Source organism: Hemibagrus wyckioides, linkage group LG07, assembly GCF_019097595.1.
Source record: "Hemibagrus wyckioides isolate EC202008001 linkage group LG07, SWU_Hwy_1.0, whole genome shotgun sequence".
Classification (NCBI taxonomy): domain Eukaryota; kingdom Metazoa; phylum Chordata; class Actinopteri; order Siluriformes; family Bagridae; genus Hemibagrus; species Hemibagrus wyckioides.
The window spans coordinates 18,741,834-18,760,506 of NC_080716.1; the positions used below are offsets into that span (position 1 = coordinate 18,741,834).

At 40.6% G+C, this 18,673-nt stretch overlaps 1 protein-coding gene across 1 annotated transcript; it reads right to left on the reverse strand.

The window, feature by feature from the left end:
• Window positions 1-6,033: 6,033 nt before the first annotated feature.
• brms1 (BRMS1 transcriptional repressor and anoikis regulator) lies at window positions 6,034-17,887 on the reverse strand. The gene is made up of 11 exons (XM_058395776.1): window positions 17,758-17,887; window positions 15,257-15,495; window positions 14,955-15,045; window positions 12,731-12,858; window positions 11,217-11,296; window positions 10,975-11,071; window positions 10,798-10,890; window positions 10,563-10,627; window positions 10,361-10,400; window positions 8,422-8,530; window positions 6,034-7,582 (listed from the first exon to the last, which is right to left on the reverse strand). Exons 2-11 carry the CDS (start codon window positions 15,468-15,470, stop codon window positions 7,465-7,467), a joined length of 1,035 nt encoding a protein of 344 aa, XP_058251759.1. The 5' UTR covers window positions 15,471-15,495; window positions 17,758-17,887; the 3' UTR covers window positions 6,034-7,464.
• Window positions 17,888-18,673: the final 786 nt, after the last annotated feature.

Here is an 18,673-nt window from a genome sequence, read left to right on the forward strand (position 1 = left end):
TTGGTCTTTTCAGAGCCTAAGTTTTCCTCATTTGTCTGACTCACCGATGCAGCCTTGACACATCCACTTTCTTTAGCACTTCCTCTCGCACCTGCCTGATGTACTTATCCTCTCATTTTCTCTTTCTCCCTCCGTCTCATCAGACTCCGCTTACATTATAATGTTTTCTCTCTTGCTTCTTCTGCCTGTCTCACACACTTTTCATCACACTGCATACAGTAATGTTCTTCTCCATTCCATTTTTCTTTCTCTCACTTCCTCTTTAGGAAAAGCATTTATCAGAGGTTCGCACGTTTAATGAATTAAAATATGTCTGCACATGCACAATCTGCTTCGCCAGCACACACACACTGTCCAAATTCACACGGAGCAGGATGGATAATAGCGGCCCATTTGAAACTGGGCTGAGTGAAGAAGGAGCAGAGAGAGAGAGAGAGAGAGATCTTGTGATATTAAGCCATGCTGGGACTGAGGAAAAAAAGAAGAGGTCACAGATTTCCATCAAGAGAAAGCAGGAGAAAAGCGTTTCAAACGAGGAAAAAATATAGACAGGTTAGTGCTGGGAATGTTCCCGTAGTCTCACAAACAGTATAAAAATTGAAGGTAGAATAGAAAGATCAAGGCTGAGATGAAGAGATAGCAATGTAAGAATAGAGAGGAGAAAGGTGGCTTTGAAGTAATGCTGTGAGCGTCCATCCTCATGAATCATGATCAGTTTATACTATTATGACCACTTCTCTTTTCTTGTTCACACACACTGGGACGTGTGATCCCTTGCTCCCACCGAGTGAGTAGAAATGAGTAAAGTAGGCCACAGGAGCAGAAGGAGCAGGTAGAAGACTAGAGATCGTAGGTGCATCCATCCATCTTGCATTTTTCTAGTGTTCTCTGGGAGAGCAGGCTCTCAGGAGGAAGAGCAGCATGGGAACTGGGGATGGGGGTGTTACTCACAGATGAAGAATAAGGGACCAAGCCAGGTGTGAGTGTGTGTGTGTGTTAAGGAGGAGAGAAGTGCCTCAGCAGGGGAGTCTTCCACACAGAGTGTGTACAGTCTTAATTAAGGGTGTGGAAGATGTTTGTGTATGTGTGTGTGTCTACTTCAGATTGACAGACTGTCACATGAGACATTTCTAGTCCAAACCAGCCATGCATGTGTGTTTTTAGACAACAATTAACCACCCATACACACAAATTCACCCCAAATGCCTGTCATATCCATGTGAAGCAAACCTTCCTAAGGGACAGACGCTTCATAGTGCAATCTGTAAGATAACAAAACGAATCCAGATCGAACTAATCAAGAATTTCACACATGTGCACACCCACTGTAATCATTAGATTCATTAAACCCCATCGGCCCAGTAAATTAAACCTGCTGAGAGGCTCCTGGATGCATGCCAAGACTGGAGCGCTCATTTACACATTTGTAAACTAATATGGGGGAAAAAAGCAGCGAAGATCCTTTCTGTGTATTAGTAGAACCAGCGTGGCACAACGAAAAAATAAATAAATAAAAAAAGGTAAAAGATTTGTTCTGTTCTGCAGTATCAGGCTACAGTTCACAGTGTAGTCATAATCACAGTGCCATCTATTGGCTAAATAAGGACATGCAGGCATAATTGACAAACATAACACAGAGATATGAGAACGTGGAGAAAGACCTCGACTGTCTGGGTTTGACAGGTTTCCAAATTTTTTAACTGAATGGAAATCATCAGCTTGACTTTCCTCTAAAAACCATGACATGGATGTAAGAGTTGTTTTTATTGACAATGTGGGTGTTTTCATTTTATTTTGAGCTCAGCCAGGGTGGCAGATGCTTTATAGAGAGCTTATTCACCATTTATTTCTGTTTTGTCTTGACAGTGCCTAGTTAAAGTAATAGTCCACACATTAAATATGCCTAGATTGAATCTCCCTATCAATTTCAGACTTACATCTACAGATTTGCAGCAGAATTTATGAATTTCCAACAGCAATACAGCAGATGATGCTCTTCTGCATTTTTAGATACAGAAGCAGTCTGTATAAAGGAAGTTTAACCTATGAATTCATAAGTGTCTGTGAGTTGAGAGCTAACGATTTATCATGTGATTAGTCGTTATTCAACCACTCTGAGCAGAGGAAGCTTGCATGATGCAAGATAAAGACGCTCTACTATCAATATCAAATGTGTATTTAATCCTTTACGGCCTTGCAACTTTTAGAAAAGAGCAGGACAAAAAGTTAATATCTGACCTCTAGTGGTATAAAGTTTATTGGAAAGTTAGGGTTTCAGCTGCTCCTGTGAATTTATAATAGTAAAAAGGTCACTGATGTGAGCGCAGAGGTCTTTATCTTGCCTCACTATGCCATGGTCAGCCCTTTTCCCCAGACCACTTACTTAGAGAGATTTATCTCCCACTTTAATCACCTACACAAAAAGATGTGTGCTTATAAAGAGAAAGCTTGACTTTTAGTTGTTGAAGGTCCAGACTGGAAACGTGATTGTCACACTGAGACGTACACTGACCTGCTCACTGAGCCACCGGTGCAGACGGAGAGCAGGTGGTATGAGTCATGCCTGGGGTCAAATCCTCAACAAGAAATGGATGAAAGGAGGTTGTAGCAAGTCAGGTTCAGTCTTTCGCTATTCAGGATAAACTCTTTAAAAACAGCCTGGCCTATGTGAGGCTTTGTGTGAAAGGTCTTGCCTCCTGTCGCTGGGGTTTTGCTGGTTTAAATCTGGCCTCCTTTCTTTTCTTGGGTGACTGCTGTTTATCAGACATCATGGCTGCTATTGAATGGTATGCTAAACAAAAGCACCAGTGAAGCAGGTAAATGTGTGTGTTCTGTTGCTGAAACTCAGGGCTTGATGCCCAACTGAAAACCCGCATGAATAAAATACACTATATTGCCAAAAGTTTTGGGACATCTGCCTTTACATGCACATGAATTTAATATGGAGTTGGCCCACCCTTTGCAGCTATAACAGCTTCAACTCTCCTGGGAAGCCTTTCCACAAGGTTTATGAGTGTGTTTATGGGACTTTTTTGACCATTCCACTAGAAGCACATTTGTGAGGTCAGGCATTGATGTTGGACGAGAAAGCCTGGCTCAAAGTCTCTGCTCTAATTCATCCAAAATGTGTTCTATCGGGTTGATGTGCAGGCCAGTCAAGTTCCTCCACACCAAACTCGCTCATCCATGTCTTTATGGACCTTGTTTTGTGCACTGGTGTGCATGTTGGAACAGGAAGGGTCCATCCCCAAACTGTTCCCACAAAGTTGGGAGCATGAAATTGTCCAACATGTCTTGGTATGCTGAAGTATTACGAGTTTCTTTCACTGGAACTAAGGGGCCAAGCCCAACCCCTGAAAAACCACCCCTAAATTCAATGATTTGGAGGGGTGTCCCAAAACTTTTGGCAATATAGTGTATACACCAAGTATATACTGTATGTGTAAAGTGCAGTAAAAAACAAAAAAGCAGAAAGTGTTTTCCCTGGTGATGCTCTGCCAGGATTTTACTGCAACTGTCTTTAGCTTGTTCTTGGGGTGTTTTGTCTTTAGCAAATGAGATGCATGCTCAGTTGGATTAAGGCCAGGTGACCAACGTGGCCATCTGCACTGTGAAAGAAACATCTTTTGGCTAGATATGAGCAGATAATATAGCCCTAAACACTCCAGAGTTCATCCTGCTGCTTTTCTCAGCAGTCACATCATCCATAAATACAAGGGAACCAGTTCCACTGGCAGCTTCACATGTCATGTTGTTAAAATCCTATCCTCCACTACAGTCACTGTTCCTAAGCTCATCAGTACGTTCTTTCTTTTTAAGAATGTCCAAATAGTTGATTTGGCCACATCTAATGTTTTTATTATCCTTCGGATCGTTTTGCTCTGATTTCTTTAGCCTAATGTTGGCTTGCTTCACTGGCAGCAACATCACTCTGGACTTCATACTAAGAGCTACCAGCAACAGCTTCCAAAAGCCACACTTGAAATTAACTCTATAACTTTTATCTTCTTACTTGAAAGTGAAATAATGAGGCAATTAAAGCATAGCCATGCCTGAGTAGCCAATTGTCCGACCTTACTTATGGTCCTTCAAAAAGTGGGAAACACACCAAAAGTGGTAATGATTCCTACAGTGTTCACCTGATTTAGATGCAAATACCCTTAAATTGAAGCTGAAGGTCTAACCTTATATTCATTATTTAATTTCAGCTCCTTTATACTGTGTTAGACAGTATTACAATGACAATATGTTTCTTATGTAAATCTTTAAGGCCCTGAGTTTACATAATGTAGCATACTGTGATTAATGTGTGTAATCATGTGAAATAACAAAGCAAGTAAACAGTTACTTAAGAGGACCAAAATACTAGCTGGTCCTCTACTCTAGAGGGTGCAGCATATCCCTTGTTTTCATCTCTCTCAAAGCCCCAGGTGGGACAGACTGTTCTCTTTATCTCACTGCTGGGTTTATTGCTCCACTTGAGTCTAACCCTGTGATCCTTTGTGCCTCACAGTGACAAATCAGACTTCACCCCAGTCCACTGAGCCACCAGTGCGTTCAAAGCTATAAGCTTATTTAAGGGGTTTATCATCACATACACACAATGGTGTGCACTTATAAAGACAAATCTTGACTTTTAGCTATTGATGGCCCACATGAGACCACCCTTGAACTGTGATTATTACACTGAGACTCACACTTACCTGGCTGCTGGTTTTAGAGAGGTTTTTCCATCACTTGTGTCTGAAGCTTTCTTTATCTACAGTTCATAATTGTTATTATTTTGTGTCTTGGGAAACATGTTAATATGTAGTTCATGAAGGGCAGAACTAAATAAAAAGGTGAGAACTTGAAACACCTCCTTGTCTCTCAATGCATCATGTTCCCTTCTTGTTGTAAGTGTGAAAAGTTGGATCTTAAAATCATATAGCCTTCATTGGAAAGGGGTCAAATATGCAGAAAATACTGGAAAAGACCAGAATGATTTTTTTTCTAAAGTACTCTGTATAGTTTAACTGCACAAGACAAACAATAGACTCATGAAGAACTACCAAAAGACAATCACTGCTCATCCAGGTAACAACACACAGTGTTAAGAATCAAGAAGTTTGAACTGGTTCATTTGTGTAAATTCAATTACCTTGTGGACTATATGTAGAAATCTGTTGTGTGAAATGGCCTGATCAGGGCAGAATTTATAAGATTCCTCTCATTTCTTTTAATGTTACAGATTCAGCAAAGAGGGATGTAAACTAGTGACCTCAGCTGCATAGAATAACTACTGTATAAGCCCGTTGTTGACTCTAATGCACCTCAGATATAATCAGACATCTCCTGAAGCGCAGACCTGTCCCCTATCTCACATTAATAACCTTTTGCCAGGCGCTCATGTCTCGTCTCAATTTTACCACTTGAAAAACTGCTCTTTACTGCGCTTTCACTCCCACATCGTGTTCATTATAGATACTGATGCCAGTCAGAGTGGATATTTTGCCTTAATTGTAAAATGTTGTTGTATCTCGAGTCGTCTAATCTCTAATGTGATCTCCTTTATATATAAATTTGTGCTCACATCTTATTTCTTCATAGTGTTGGACAAGAAAAACTGGACAAGTAAACTGTTTAATAAAAGACCAGATTTTAATAAACCTTTTTTTTTTTGTTATAAATACACGATTATATTAAACACTTTTAAATAAGTTTTATAAGCACCTTCAGTTTCCAAATCAGCTTACAAACATATAAATACTCTGCACTTAAGGCTTATCAAAAAATGAGCTCGAAAAATCTCTACCACCACAAATCTACTCCTCCTTCTGAAGTGCAATCGTAATTAAAGCGGCGTTTTGCAACTCTGCGCTATTAATCTGCAAACCTGGCGTCGTCATAGAAACAGGGCACGGCGCCAGGGTGGGCAATAAGACCCGGTCACACTAGCTTTTTTTTTTTCCTTTAATTGAATTACATTCATTTCAATTCGTCGACTTCAACACTTTCACTTCCAAAGCGAATAATAAATTTAGTTACTTAAACTTTGTGATCATGAATCACGCTGCCGCCTTCAGAGTTGATTTCTAAAGGAGGCAGCACATTGCATAGCACTGCAGAAGGACTAAACTTACAGAAAAGAGCTCATTTTAACAGTGGGAAGGCATGAGATTGGGCTTCTAGACCTGACTATAAAGTATGCATAGTACACAGGATGTCTGGAGGCTGGAACTGATGATAAGTGTTTTTTTTTTTTTTGTTTGCTTTATGGTCAATGATTGGCTAGTTAGCCAGCTTGCTAGCAACCAACTTAGGCGTTGTGAATATGTAGGACCTCATTTCTTCATTCATTTATCATAATTAAATGGTTTAACCTGGTCAGGCTTGCGTTATAAGCACAGAAACATCGGGCTTGAGGTGGGAATAGACCCCGCATGTACAAGACTCGATTTATTACCCTGTTGAACTGCATTAAGAAAGTTGAGACACATTCAAGTTGCACTATATGGAACTTTTTTTGTTCTGATTCTTCCAAGCCTGCCTTGGTCACACCAATTTCACAAGGAGACTCAAAGTGCACATATCCAGTGTGACTGCAGGTTCACTAGTGTAGATAATAATGCGTGAATGCAGTCGTTGAGGCTTTTGCAAAATCTTTAGTGTACCTCTTTATGGGAGTATTGTGTTAACCACCTTATGGGCATGGTGTGGTTACGTTCACAGGAACTGCTCTGCTTTTGGCTTTAGCTAATCCAGTTTGTTAGACTGGGATATGGTCAGGGGTAAAGATACATATATTGGGCTATAAGCATCTATATGATCCCTATTTGGTCTTGGTGTGTAGCTGTGTGTAGTGGGGTGTGTGTGTGTGTGTGTGTAGTTGGGAAACAGTGATTCAGCAGTTTCAGTTGCTGGGCCATACGCTGTGTGCTGGTGAACAGAAGCTGCCGTTATGCTGTCTGCTCTGCCTGTGTGTTAGTCAAGCACTCTATCCAGTGCCATATTGTGTTTATTGATGAAGCTCTGATGACTAGCTGTCTGTCTGTAAGTCTGTTAGGAATTACAAAGCAGTATATTGCTGCAGAAGCACTCGACAGGATGTACCGATGTTACAAGAGTGTTAATATATTGTACATGGGTCAAAGACAAAAAGGAAAATTATAGTAGTTTTAAGACTATTCATCAGAGATTCATTTCCTTTTTTCCTGTAACTGTTTCTCTTTAATGTTTTGTGACAGTGGACTGTTATTCTGAATCACTAGCTTGCAATTTACAACCTTGTTTTTCCCTTTAATGTCTGTTTTTATGTCAGAGAAGTAAGACTGGAATGATGTTAATGCATTTTAGTATGAATATGTAATAAAAAAATAAAAAAGACACACCTGATCTTTGACCCATATACACTCTGATAGAACACAGTTGTATATTTTGTGTGTGTGTGTGCGCGTGTGGTGTGTGTGTGTTTGTGTGTTTACTCTAGGCTCTCCGTATTGTGTATTTGCCTTTCTGTAGCTGTGAAATGTAGATTTTGATTTTGCTGCCATCTGTCCTTTTGAACCACACTTCCCCTGCACTGACTGCTGTTATTACCGCCCTGAAGTAAGGAGAGAGAGAGAGAGAGAGAGAGAGAGTGAGTGAGTATAACAGTATAACAACAGCTTGTCTTAGGAAAACATCATATGTGTTTAAAATCCAGAGTAAAGCTGAAAAGTCAAGGGCATTAAAAGAGTTTAACTCCTTTCTGCAAAGCTATATTAAGCCCTATTATACTGCAGATTAAAGGAATACTTTTTAAACCTAATCTCTACCACATCTGTAACCTGTGTGTTTAACAAAAATTGGAAACTCAACAGACTGTTGACTAGAAACACACTTGTAATGAATGTCTAAAGCATTCATTACCCAGTAAACTTAAACACTAACACTATTAGGACAAGAAAGACATCCCGATACCTTTATACCCAACACAGAAAGTCTTATTGCAGCTGTTCTCATATACTTACCCATCTTTTCTAAACTGTAGCAATACAGTAAAAACTATTTTACCTTCTATGTCTTGTGAAAGTTGTGCATAGTACAATACACTAGTAATGCAAGTAAAAATGACTAATACAGTATGTTTGAATAAAGAATTCATTGAAGCTTTCTACAGAAATGTAGCTTTACTATTCCCAATGACTGCACTTCCACATCCACTACCTCAATTCTATTCAAGTTTTAGCAATCCTTTTCCCAGTACAGGAAAAAATTCTTGTTCTTGGCATTCACAGATACTCATAGAGATACAGGTACATTGAGGTTAGGAGAGTAAGAGAGAGAGAGAAATGGAGACATGGAGACAGAGAGAGAGAGAGAGAGAGAGACGGAGACAGAGAGAGAGAGAGAGAGAGAGAGAGAGAGAGAGAGAGAGATGGAGAGAGAGGGAATACTGACTGTGCTGGGCTTTCATCATTGACTTCCAATAGAACAGTGTTGCCCTTTGAGAATCTCTCTCCCTCATAAAACAGAGTGCCTCCTTCACAGCGCACTGACAACTGACGACCTGCCAGAGACAGAAAGGAAGAGAGAGAGACAGCGAGAGACAGACAGAGACATATGGGTTGACAAGTTTGCAAAGAGGAATTAGGAGAATAATAACATGTGTCAGTGTGGTATAGCCTGCCATCACAAGAGCACCTTCATTTCTGACAGCTTGAGCTTTGTAGAATTAGCACTGGCGTGAGCGTGTGTGCAGTTCCTTACTGATCTAAAGTGTAACACCTTGACGTTTTGTGTTGGTGAGGTCAAAGCAAACTACTAAAAGTGTATTGAACAGCAGACCTCTTTAACTCACTGTCCTTGGCCTAGATAGAACCCTGGATAATGTTAAAGATGTGCTGCCAGATTGTGTCCATTACATTTGCAACAAAAATGAGCTGGAAAATATTTCTCATTCTGCAGATTATGAAAAGAAAAGAAAAGGAAAGAAAGAAAGAAAGAAAGAAAGAAAGAAAGAAAGAAAGAAAGAAAGAAAGAAAGAAAGAAAGAAAGAAAGAAAGGGGAAAAAAGTATGACAAATATGAATAATATAAATACGAAAAAAGAACTAAGAAGAAAGAAAAAGTGAACAAAAAACCAGACCAAAGAGTCCAAGGCATGCATAAATCAGAGTCTCTCACAAGAAATCCCACGGCACAATGGAAGTGAAGGAAAGTGCAAAAAAAAGAAATATCAAAAAACTAAATAAAAATAAAATGAAAGAAAAAAAACAAGGAAAAAAAAAAGGAAGAAGGAAGAAAGAGAAAGCAAGACAACAATAAGGAAAAAAGAAAAAGAAAGAAAGAAAGAAAGAAAGAAAGAAAGAAAGAAAGAAAGAAAGAAAGAAAGAAAGAAGACCGAGAGACAAACAGACAAAGACAGAAAGAAAGACATGCAGACAGACAGAAAAAAAACAAAAAGAGAATAAGTAATAAATAAATAAATAAATAAATAAAAATAAAGGAAAAAAGAACGAGTGAAAGAAAGTATAAGAACAAACAAAAGGATGAAAAGAAATAACATGAAGACAGAATAAACAGATCCACCTGCCCGAGGTGTTTGTGTCTGAATGCTCAGTGTAACAGGATGCTTGAGAGAGTGCAGATGGTCATGTGACGCTGCTGTGATGCAGTTCTGCACTCATCCCTCTAACATTCTCACTTCTGCTACACTGCCCCAGGCTGAGATGAGATTATAATGTAAACTCTGCACACACCCCAGTTTATTTGCTTTGGAGGAAAAAATCCTGTAATGCATGCACGCACTCGTAATCTATCCTCTGTGGTAATTAAGCTGTAATAAAGACCATAATGAATGATTGGAATTAAACGTTATATAGATTCTCTGTGCGGATGAAGGTAATATAGCAGGGCAGAGAAACAAACACAAAGAGGGAAGGAGAGAAGAGTCTTCATTTGAGCCACAATATAAATTGAGACTTTCTGGAGAAGTAAATTACGTCTGAAAGCTTCTTGGCTCATAGTGAGGGCTTTGATAGGGATCGAGTTAATCCGCAAGTGATGAATTAGAAGCTGTTGGAGGCATGATGCAGTTCAGAGCTTGTTAGTGATGAGGCAGTTTATTACGGTTTTTACAGGCGTCTCTCTCGAATGACCTCGGACTGAGAAAGAGACAGCTGACTGATACACCGCATCATAGGACAGACAGAGAGAGAGAGAGAGAGAGAGAGAGAGAGAGAGAGAGAGAGAGAGAGAGCGAGCGTGAGAGAGAGAGAGAGAGAGAGAGTTCTAGGGATTAGAAGGTTAGACGAACAATCTGATGTGGGTACACACATCACACACACAGACACACACACACATCGATTAACTGTCAAGCGACACACACTGGGACTTACTGTCTGACTTCTTCTTCAAGGGGATTAGTGCTGCTTTAGCCTGGAGATAATGACAAAGACACAGCGATCAAAATTCCATTTTGCATCTTTCTCTCTCTCTCTCTCTCACACACACACACACATACACACACACAGAGGACAGAAATAATCAGTAAGTGATTTGTGAAACTGGATGATTGGACGTTTGGTGACAGTTGACTACCTTCTTGATGGCTGTCCAGTCTTCCAGTATGTCAATGTCTCTCAGCATGTACACTATGTAGGGCCCTGAGAGAGAGAGAGAGAGAGAGAGAGAGAGAGAGAGAGAGAGATGGACATGTAGAATACATTAGGGAAGGTGATATTCAGACAAGTATTCTGTTAATAAACTGCAATGTCGAAATCGGTGCCATCATATTGCCCACCTCTCCTGACCGATGGGTAGATGGAGGTGTTACCTGACACGAGCGCTGGCTTTTTCTTCCTCTCCAGGTGGCTTAGGTGACTTCTCTTCTTACACTTCTTCATCCGCACTTCATCACTCCACCACTCTGTGAGAAAAGGAAGAGAGATGTTCATCAAGTGTTCAGCTATGTGTTATTTCTTGCCTTTGATCATGTGTGTGTGTGACTCACCTGAGGTGATGTCTACACTCTGCTTGTCCTCTTCCAGCCTGCGGATCTTTTCCAGCAGCTCCGTCTTCATGGTGTCGAACAGCAGGATCCTTTCACTCTGTGAGCATCCATACTATTTAGAGTGACACTATCCACACCACCACCACCACACAAACTCTCAGGGTAACAGTGTGTGTGTGTGTGTGTGTGTGTGTGTACAAGTGTATGTTTTGCACATATGCATGTTCTGTGAATCGTGTTACCTCCAGATGTTGTTTTGCACCCTGTATCTCACACTCATGCTTGTGTTGGATCACCTGAAGGCACAGCTCTCTATAAACACCTACAGAGAAAAAAAAACACACAGTGAATATACTCAAAGCTGCTCCAAGAGCACTTAATTTAAGTCCAAATGGGAATTGGCAGTAACTGAGAAACGAGAGGAACATTACAGCGACTCTGCGACGTTTAACATTGAAGAAGTGCTTGGATTAACGTTAGTCCACTGTCTGTCAGGTATTTGGTTAAATCATCTTATACATGCTGCAATATAATTTAAAATGATTTTGATTTCACTCCATAACTAATAAATATATGCTGAATTAAAATAAAACGACTTTGTAAAATGTGGACAAATTAATGCCTGAGACAACGAGATTTCATGTTAATTATTTATGCAGTTATCTGTCAGACAAGCAAGTTCAACCAGAAAAAATACGGCTTCTTATACATTTTAAATATTATATATATTCAAAAGTATGCGGACACCAGACCATTACACCCTTATGTGGTTCTCCTCCAAACCGTTAGAAGCAACACAATTGTATAGAATGTCTTTGTGTGCTGTAGCATTACAACTTCCCTTCACTGGAACCAAGAGGCTCAAACCTGCTCTAGCATGACAATGCTCCTGACCACAAAGTGAGATCCAAGACTGAGTGGCCTGCACAGAGCCCAGACCTCAACCCCACTGAACACCTTAGGGATCGGTTGGAATATTCACAAGCCTCCTCACCCAAGATCACTGTCTGACCTCTCTATAACGCTCTTGTGGATGAAAACCTCACAGCCAAAATCTAGTTTAAAATAGAGTGGAGGTTATAATAACAGCAGAGTGTACAAAATCTGGAATGGGATGTTCACCAAGCACATATGGTCAAGCGTCCACAAATGTTTGGTCATATAGCGGATGCAAAACAAAAGCTTTTATGTAAATGCACATGAGTGTCCTTCACTGCCGAGGTCAATGCTGTAGAAATGTTACTGAATCTCACCTACTGCTGTACTACACTCATTAACAAAGTTGTGGTCTGACAGTAGAACAGGTTTTAATCTAAAAGTCATTAGTGTGTATGGATTCCGGACAACAATTTACAAATCAGAACCAGGCAAGTATGTGGAAACCTGCATTTTGACAGTAGAAACATAATTTACATCAGTGTGCTTACATTTTTATCTGATTTTTTTATACATCTGAGTAATTGAGGGTCTTGCTCAGGGGTCCAGCAGTGGCAGCTTAGTGGACCTGGGATTCGAACTCACAACTTTCCAATCAGTAGTCCAACACCTTAACCACTAAGCTACTACACCCTCCACATTAAACACCTGAACACACTAAACACCTGTCAAATCAGCAACAGATTGTGTTTTATACTGTCTGTGGTGTGTGTGTGTGTGTGTGTGCTTTGACAGTTAATCCCATTTACAACTGAGCCAGTTTTCACATTTCTTTGCAAGACATGCCATTGTTTTACATTAGTTTCTGATTTATTATTACCTGCTACCTGAGTGCGTAGCTGCATGTTTTTCTGAAGTGTGGCCAGCGGCTCTCTGTACTCTCCTGCTTTTCCTGTCAGCACCTCATCCAGCTTCACTTTCACCTGGTCCAGCCTCTCACGAAATAACCTACAGAAACAGAGGTGGGTGGCCAGGGGAAGAGAGGTCAGTGTAATAGTGGGAGACATGGCCGTATGTGCACATTACTGTGGGAAATCAGATTACTGCATGCTTTTGTGGAGTGCATCAAAGTCAGTACATCGAACACACTGATAAATTGTTTCATAGAAAGAAAAGAACATTACTTGGAGTGGATGCTGGAATAAAAACAAGAGCTTGCTGTCAAAACCTGTAGTGTCACACTGTCAGTTTTCAACAGCTGAATATCAGTTGATTTACTGGCTGCCATTATTTGATTTTTCTGGTCTGTTCCTTGTTAAATACATTTTTTTGTAATAGGTAGATGGAGCCCTAGTGTTTTTTCTGGTGCACTCACATACATAAATACTTTATATACCTAGTTCTTCCCCAAGCTATTGCCACAAATCTGGAGCCACACAATTGTAATGAATGCCTTTGTATGTTGTAGCCCTACAATTTCCCTAGTCTAGAAGAGGCCCAGACTTGCTCTAGCATGACTCACAAAGCGAGCTCCACAAACACAAAGTTTGCCGAGGTTGTAGTCTAAGAAGTCGAGTGTCCTGCACAGAGGCAGGACCTCAGCCCCACTGAACAACTTTAGGATGAACTAGAAAGCTGACTGTACCCCGGACCTCCTTACCCTACATCAGTGCCTTTCCTCTCTAATGGTCCTGTATCTAAATGAACAAATGCTCGCAGCCATGCTCCAAAATGTTGTGTAAAATCCTTCCTAGAGGAGCTTATTACAACGGCAAAGGGGGATGAAATCTGGAATGGGATGTTCGACAAGCACATATGGGTGTGACCACTCAGAATTCCACAAACTTTTGGTCATATACAGCAGGGACCAGTACCGGGCCGTGGATCATTTGGTACCGGGCCGCAAAGATACAATAAACGTATAATTTTATATATATATAGTTTAAAATATGTATTTTATTTCGAAAAACTGCCCCTTCCAACCGTGCCACACTCCCGCATTTGACTCAGTCACGGGTTTTGCCATACATCAGAAAGTCTGCAAGCTAACCCACGCTAAAATGACCCAAAAGCAGATGCCACCCCATGGTAACACTGATAATGTTTGTTTATTTAGAGTTATTTTTTTAATGCAGTGGCAGCATCAATGGCTATTTTCAAGGCAGGTTGGTAAAGCAAGATATTTCCAAGAGGTTTGTATTCGTATTAGTATTACAGAACAGAATCTTACAGTATTTTAACTGTAGCAGCAGCTAGATGAGGTCCTTCGCTTTAATACTCGATAAGAACTCCAGGACAAAGCTCAGGTCAACCTAACACCACACAGCCAGGTGTTTACATCAACCAGATGGAAATAATTTAAATGATTTATGTGCACATGTTCCAGTGTGTTCAGTGAGTGGCAACAGGTACAGATAGAGCCTAAATATCTATAAAATGTGTTCTTTAAAAAGAATTTACAGAAAATATGCCTGCATGATGCACTGAAGGAGATTGTGTGCATGTGTCACATGGACCTGCAGCATTTCTCTATCATTCCTGCAGAGGTCCTGCCTCTCCGGCATATTGACCAGTACTTTTTTACTCAACATTACTTCCTGTTTACAAACTAAAACCGGTTCAAACCAGCAATCTCGCCAACATTCCTGTTTGGGTCACTGGATTATTGTTATATCCATGATTTTGACCCTTACTTTGTGTAACGACTGTTTTGTCACTGATTTTTGGATTGGATTTGTTATTAAACCTCCTTCATGTGGATTCTCACCACTCTCCCGAGTCCTCTTCATTATAGTATGCCAGATAGTAAGCATCGAAATTAAGGAGGTTAAGTCTTTTCATTAAACTGTTTCTGCCACCAAATGCATCACAGACTGTTCAACTCAGACATGTTTCACTAAATGAAATCTCTCAAGGATGGCTTATTCATTCAGTATGACTTGGGAGACCTACAAAGATTTAATCATTGACAGAGCTCACACCGGCTTTCCAGACCAATCATCTATAGCCCTTTATTACTAGATCACCACAAGGTCATCTATTTTAATCCAGGAACCTTCAAACCGTGTCACATGGTCATGAATACTAAAAGAAGGCAGTCTTACTTTTCTTTGAGCTCCAGGAACTGCTTCTCCAGATCAGACATCTCATCCAGACACTCCATCCTCCTCCTTTCACAATCTTCATCGTCAATCTCTGACAGAAGATTACAGATACACTTACAAGCCTTGATCATGTGATATATCAGTGTGTGAAATAATGTTAAGGCATTAAAGACTTTCCTTTTACACTTGTCTGTGGTTAGATACTCATTCAAGTTAAACTTGCATGAGGGGAGCTGATCCTCAGTCAGGAAAAGATCCTTCACAGCTTTTACACAAGCTGTACCCTATGGTTATAAATGTACCTGAACTCTCCTCTTCTTCCTCCTCCTCTTCCTCTGCTTCGCTCTCCTCCAGGTCACTCTCTCGCTCTTCTCCACTCTCTTCCATCGTCTCCTCTGCCTCTCCTCCCTCCCGCTCCCTCTCCTCCTCAGTCTCGCCGTTCGCATGAGGCACCTCAGAGTCAGGCTCCGTCTCCATCTCCTCCTCTGCTTCACGCGGAGCAGGTTGGGCTGGCATCGCCGCTGCACACCCCCTTAATTTACTACGTAATAATTAATATAGGAACACAAAGTACATTACTAGGATAAAGACAATATCATGACCCAAATTCCCTGACAGAAGTACAGTGTATAAAATTAAATGCACTGTTGCACCCAAAGCAGATACACTTGTATGATAAAAGTACAGTGTGGTAGACAATCACTACATAAGCGCTTTAATAGCAAAGTGCTGCTTTTGGCTGTTCTCCATTCATAAAAACCTTGTTTTTTTTAATTTACATTAGAATTGCACAATACAGACAAAGTTCTATACGGTATTTCTATACATTTTTTTTCCTCTGCTGTGATTGTCTTACACGCTTAAAACAGGTTCAGCATGCCGACCAAACAATTCCTGACACACCCTTTATTTCTATATCCTACATTATGATTTTGCCTTTTTGCTTTATAATATACTGCTGTGCTCTGCTCTATTCTGATTGGTCAGAAGGCGTTGATTCTTATAAGAATTTGATTTGCTAGAAATCCCAATACTGGTGGTTCAGAATGCTCAATTCTGATTGGTCAGAAGGTGTCAGACAGAGGCCTTTGTGGTTTCTCAGTACCATGACAAGCAGCAATTTTTTTATGTATGTGTGTGCATGTGTATATATTTACTTCTGAAGAGGAAACTGTTCTAACAGGAAATACACACATACATCATATTATATAAATATATGATTCTATCTCCTCATCATGGCACCTGTTAGTGGGTGGGATATATCAGGCAGCAAGTGAACATTTTGTCCTCAATGTTGATGTTAGAAGCAGGAAAAAGGACAAGCGTAAGGATTTGAGCGAGTTTGACAAAGGGCCAAATTGTAATGGCTAGATAACTGGATCAGAGCATCTCCAAAACTGCAGCTCTTGTGGTGTGTTCCCGGTCTGCAGTGGTCAGTATCTATCAAAGGTGGTTCAAGGAAGGAACAGTGGTGAACCGGTGACAGGGTCATTAGTGGCCAAGTCTCATTGATGTACGTGTGGAGTGAAGGCTGACCCGTGTGATCCGATCCAACAGACGAGCTACTGTTGATCAAACTGCTGAAGAAGTTAATGCTGGTTCTGATAGAAAGGTGTCAGAATACACAGTGCATGATGGGTCAGGGCTGTTTGGGCAGCAAAAGGGGGACCAACAAAATATAAGGCAGGTGGTCATAATGCCTGATCACCAACATTTTGGACATCATAACATTATCACATCATTAAACGTCACTTTAAAAAATTAAATGTATAATGTGATGTTTATAGTTACACTTCAGTAAATATTCTTGCTAAGTTACTATAGTGTAAAACATTTCAGCACATTTCGTTATTATAAACTAATCCGCTTCAGGGTGGGAACAGTAGAAGCTTTCCTACGGAGTCTTATTCCTTGCATACATTTACTCAATATAATCCTCATTATCTGCTTATTACAGTCAGCATTAATCAGACCTACTTTCTACACGTATTTTGTGTAAACATGTTGACTGAAATGCCTTGCACTAGAACTTTTATACACGGGAAACTCAACAAGTTAACCATTGTTTACATAAAACACATCAATGAGCTGCATGGGCAGATATGTTGAATATGATCTAAAGCTGATCCTAGCCAGAATATATGGTGAAGAGTGAATAAAGCACAAAGGGGGGTGTTTTTATCGTGGATTTCCCGTTATGGGTGAAAATGATGTGTAGGTGTGTATGTATAAATATTAGGGACGAACCTAGTGCACTTTTCTCACCTGGTCTACTGACAATGAGTACAGGATAGAAGCGGCGCTACTGTTCATGCTTACAGATATGAAGGTTTAGTGAATCGTTGCAGAAGATCGTGCATGTTTATTATAGCTTTTTATACAGGCCAATATTTCCATAGCAAGTAATACACAACTAAAAAATGTCTCTATTTCCCCATCAGAGCGGCATTACATCAGTGCAGCTTTGTCTCACTGACCTCATGGCCTCCATTAATGCGGGTTTTGCCCTCAGTAATGGCAACCCTTTCACAGCCCTAAATGCCCTAATTGTTTGTGTGATGTTTTCTACCCTGCGGCCACCCCTGTCTGCATGAAAGGACCAAGAATACTTTAAAGCAGGATCATTAACACGGTACTTAGCGTAACAACATACTGCTGGTTAGATCCAGTGTGTGTGTGTGTGTGTGTGTGTGTGTGTGTGTGTGTGTGAATATCCTTCAGCTAAACTAAAGCGCCATGTTCACAGCTCCGATGGCGCTTGACTCGAATGAAGGCATCATGAACATCAAGCACAAAGCCTTACCTCAGCCTCAGTTATTGTGTCCAGATCGCACCGCAGCGGAAACGTTGGATATTTCTATCAACTAGGACAACTTCGACTTCCTCGGGATTTTGCGCTGCTCGCTTTCGTCGGACCTCGCTGTTGCCAAGCTGGCCAATCAGAGAGCACGTCCCGATCCACGCGGCCCAATAGGATCATGGAAACGTTACATCGCCGACTCACCGATGACATTTGAAACCCGGAATCGTCCAATAAAAGGGCTCGAGATGAAAAAGCTAATCGGAGTTAGCCGGAAAGGGGGAACTTCCGCCAAGAGACCTAGTTATACTTAATAACAGCCCTGAATGATGATATAATGCGTTCATCTCGGTTATAAAACACACCAGTGTTGCACAGTTCAATTTAAGATTCTGTTTATAGTGATACTTATAGTATACTTTGTTGTGTGTTTGTTTGTTAGCAAGAGTTCTCATAAAAAACAATGAATGAAAGGTTTTAGGTTGCAGTGCTAGTTCTTCAGAGACATGGGGATCTATAAAGTACAGCCGGGGGGGGTCAAAAATGATCTGAATTAGTTACAGAAACCACAAACTCAGGGTTGCAGGAACACTGAGCAAATTCACATACAAGTTACATCCAAAAGTATGTGGACACCTAAGCAATGACACCCCTATGGCTTTTTGAACATCCCATTCCAGATCCAGATCCCCCTGTAATAACCTCCTCTGGGAAGGCATTTCCCTAGATTTTGGATCATGTCTCTGGGGCGGATTATGTGAAAAGCATTAGTGGAGTAAGACACTGAAGTCTGGGGTATAGTCATCATTACAATATCCTTCCAGTGGTGTTCAGTGGGCTTGAGGTCAGGGGTCTGTGCAGGCCACTCAAGTACTTCCACACCAACCTTGGCAAATCGTGTCTGTCAGTGGCATTGACA

What these genes read in the sequence shown, in the direction of transcription:
- brms1 (XM_058395776.1), bottom strand. Translation starts at nt 15,470, where the DNA reads ATGCCAGCCCAACCTGCTCCGCGTGAAGCAGAGGAGGAGATGGAGACG. An exon ending in GCTACGCACTCAGGTAGCAG is followed by an intron (nt 11,297 to 12,730) that starts GTAATAATAAAT and finishes TTTTCTCTGTAG; the next exon opens with GTGTTTATAGAGAGCTGTGC. An exon ending in AATGATGAAAGCCCAGCACA is followed by an intron (nt 7,583 to 8,421) that starts GTCAGTATTCCC and finishes TCCTTACTTCAG; the next exon opens with GGCGGTAATAACAGCAGTCA.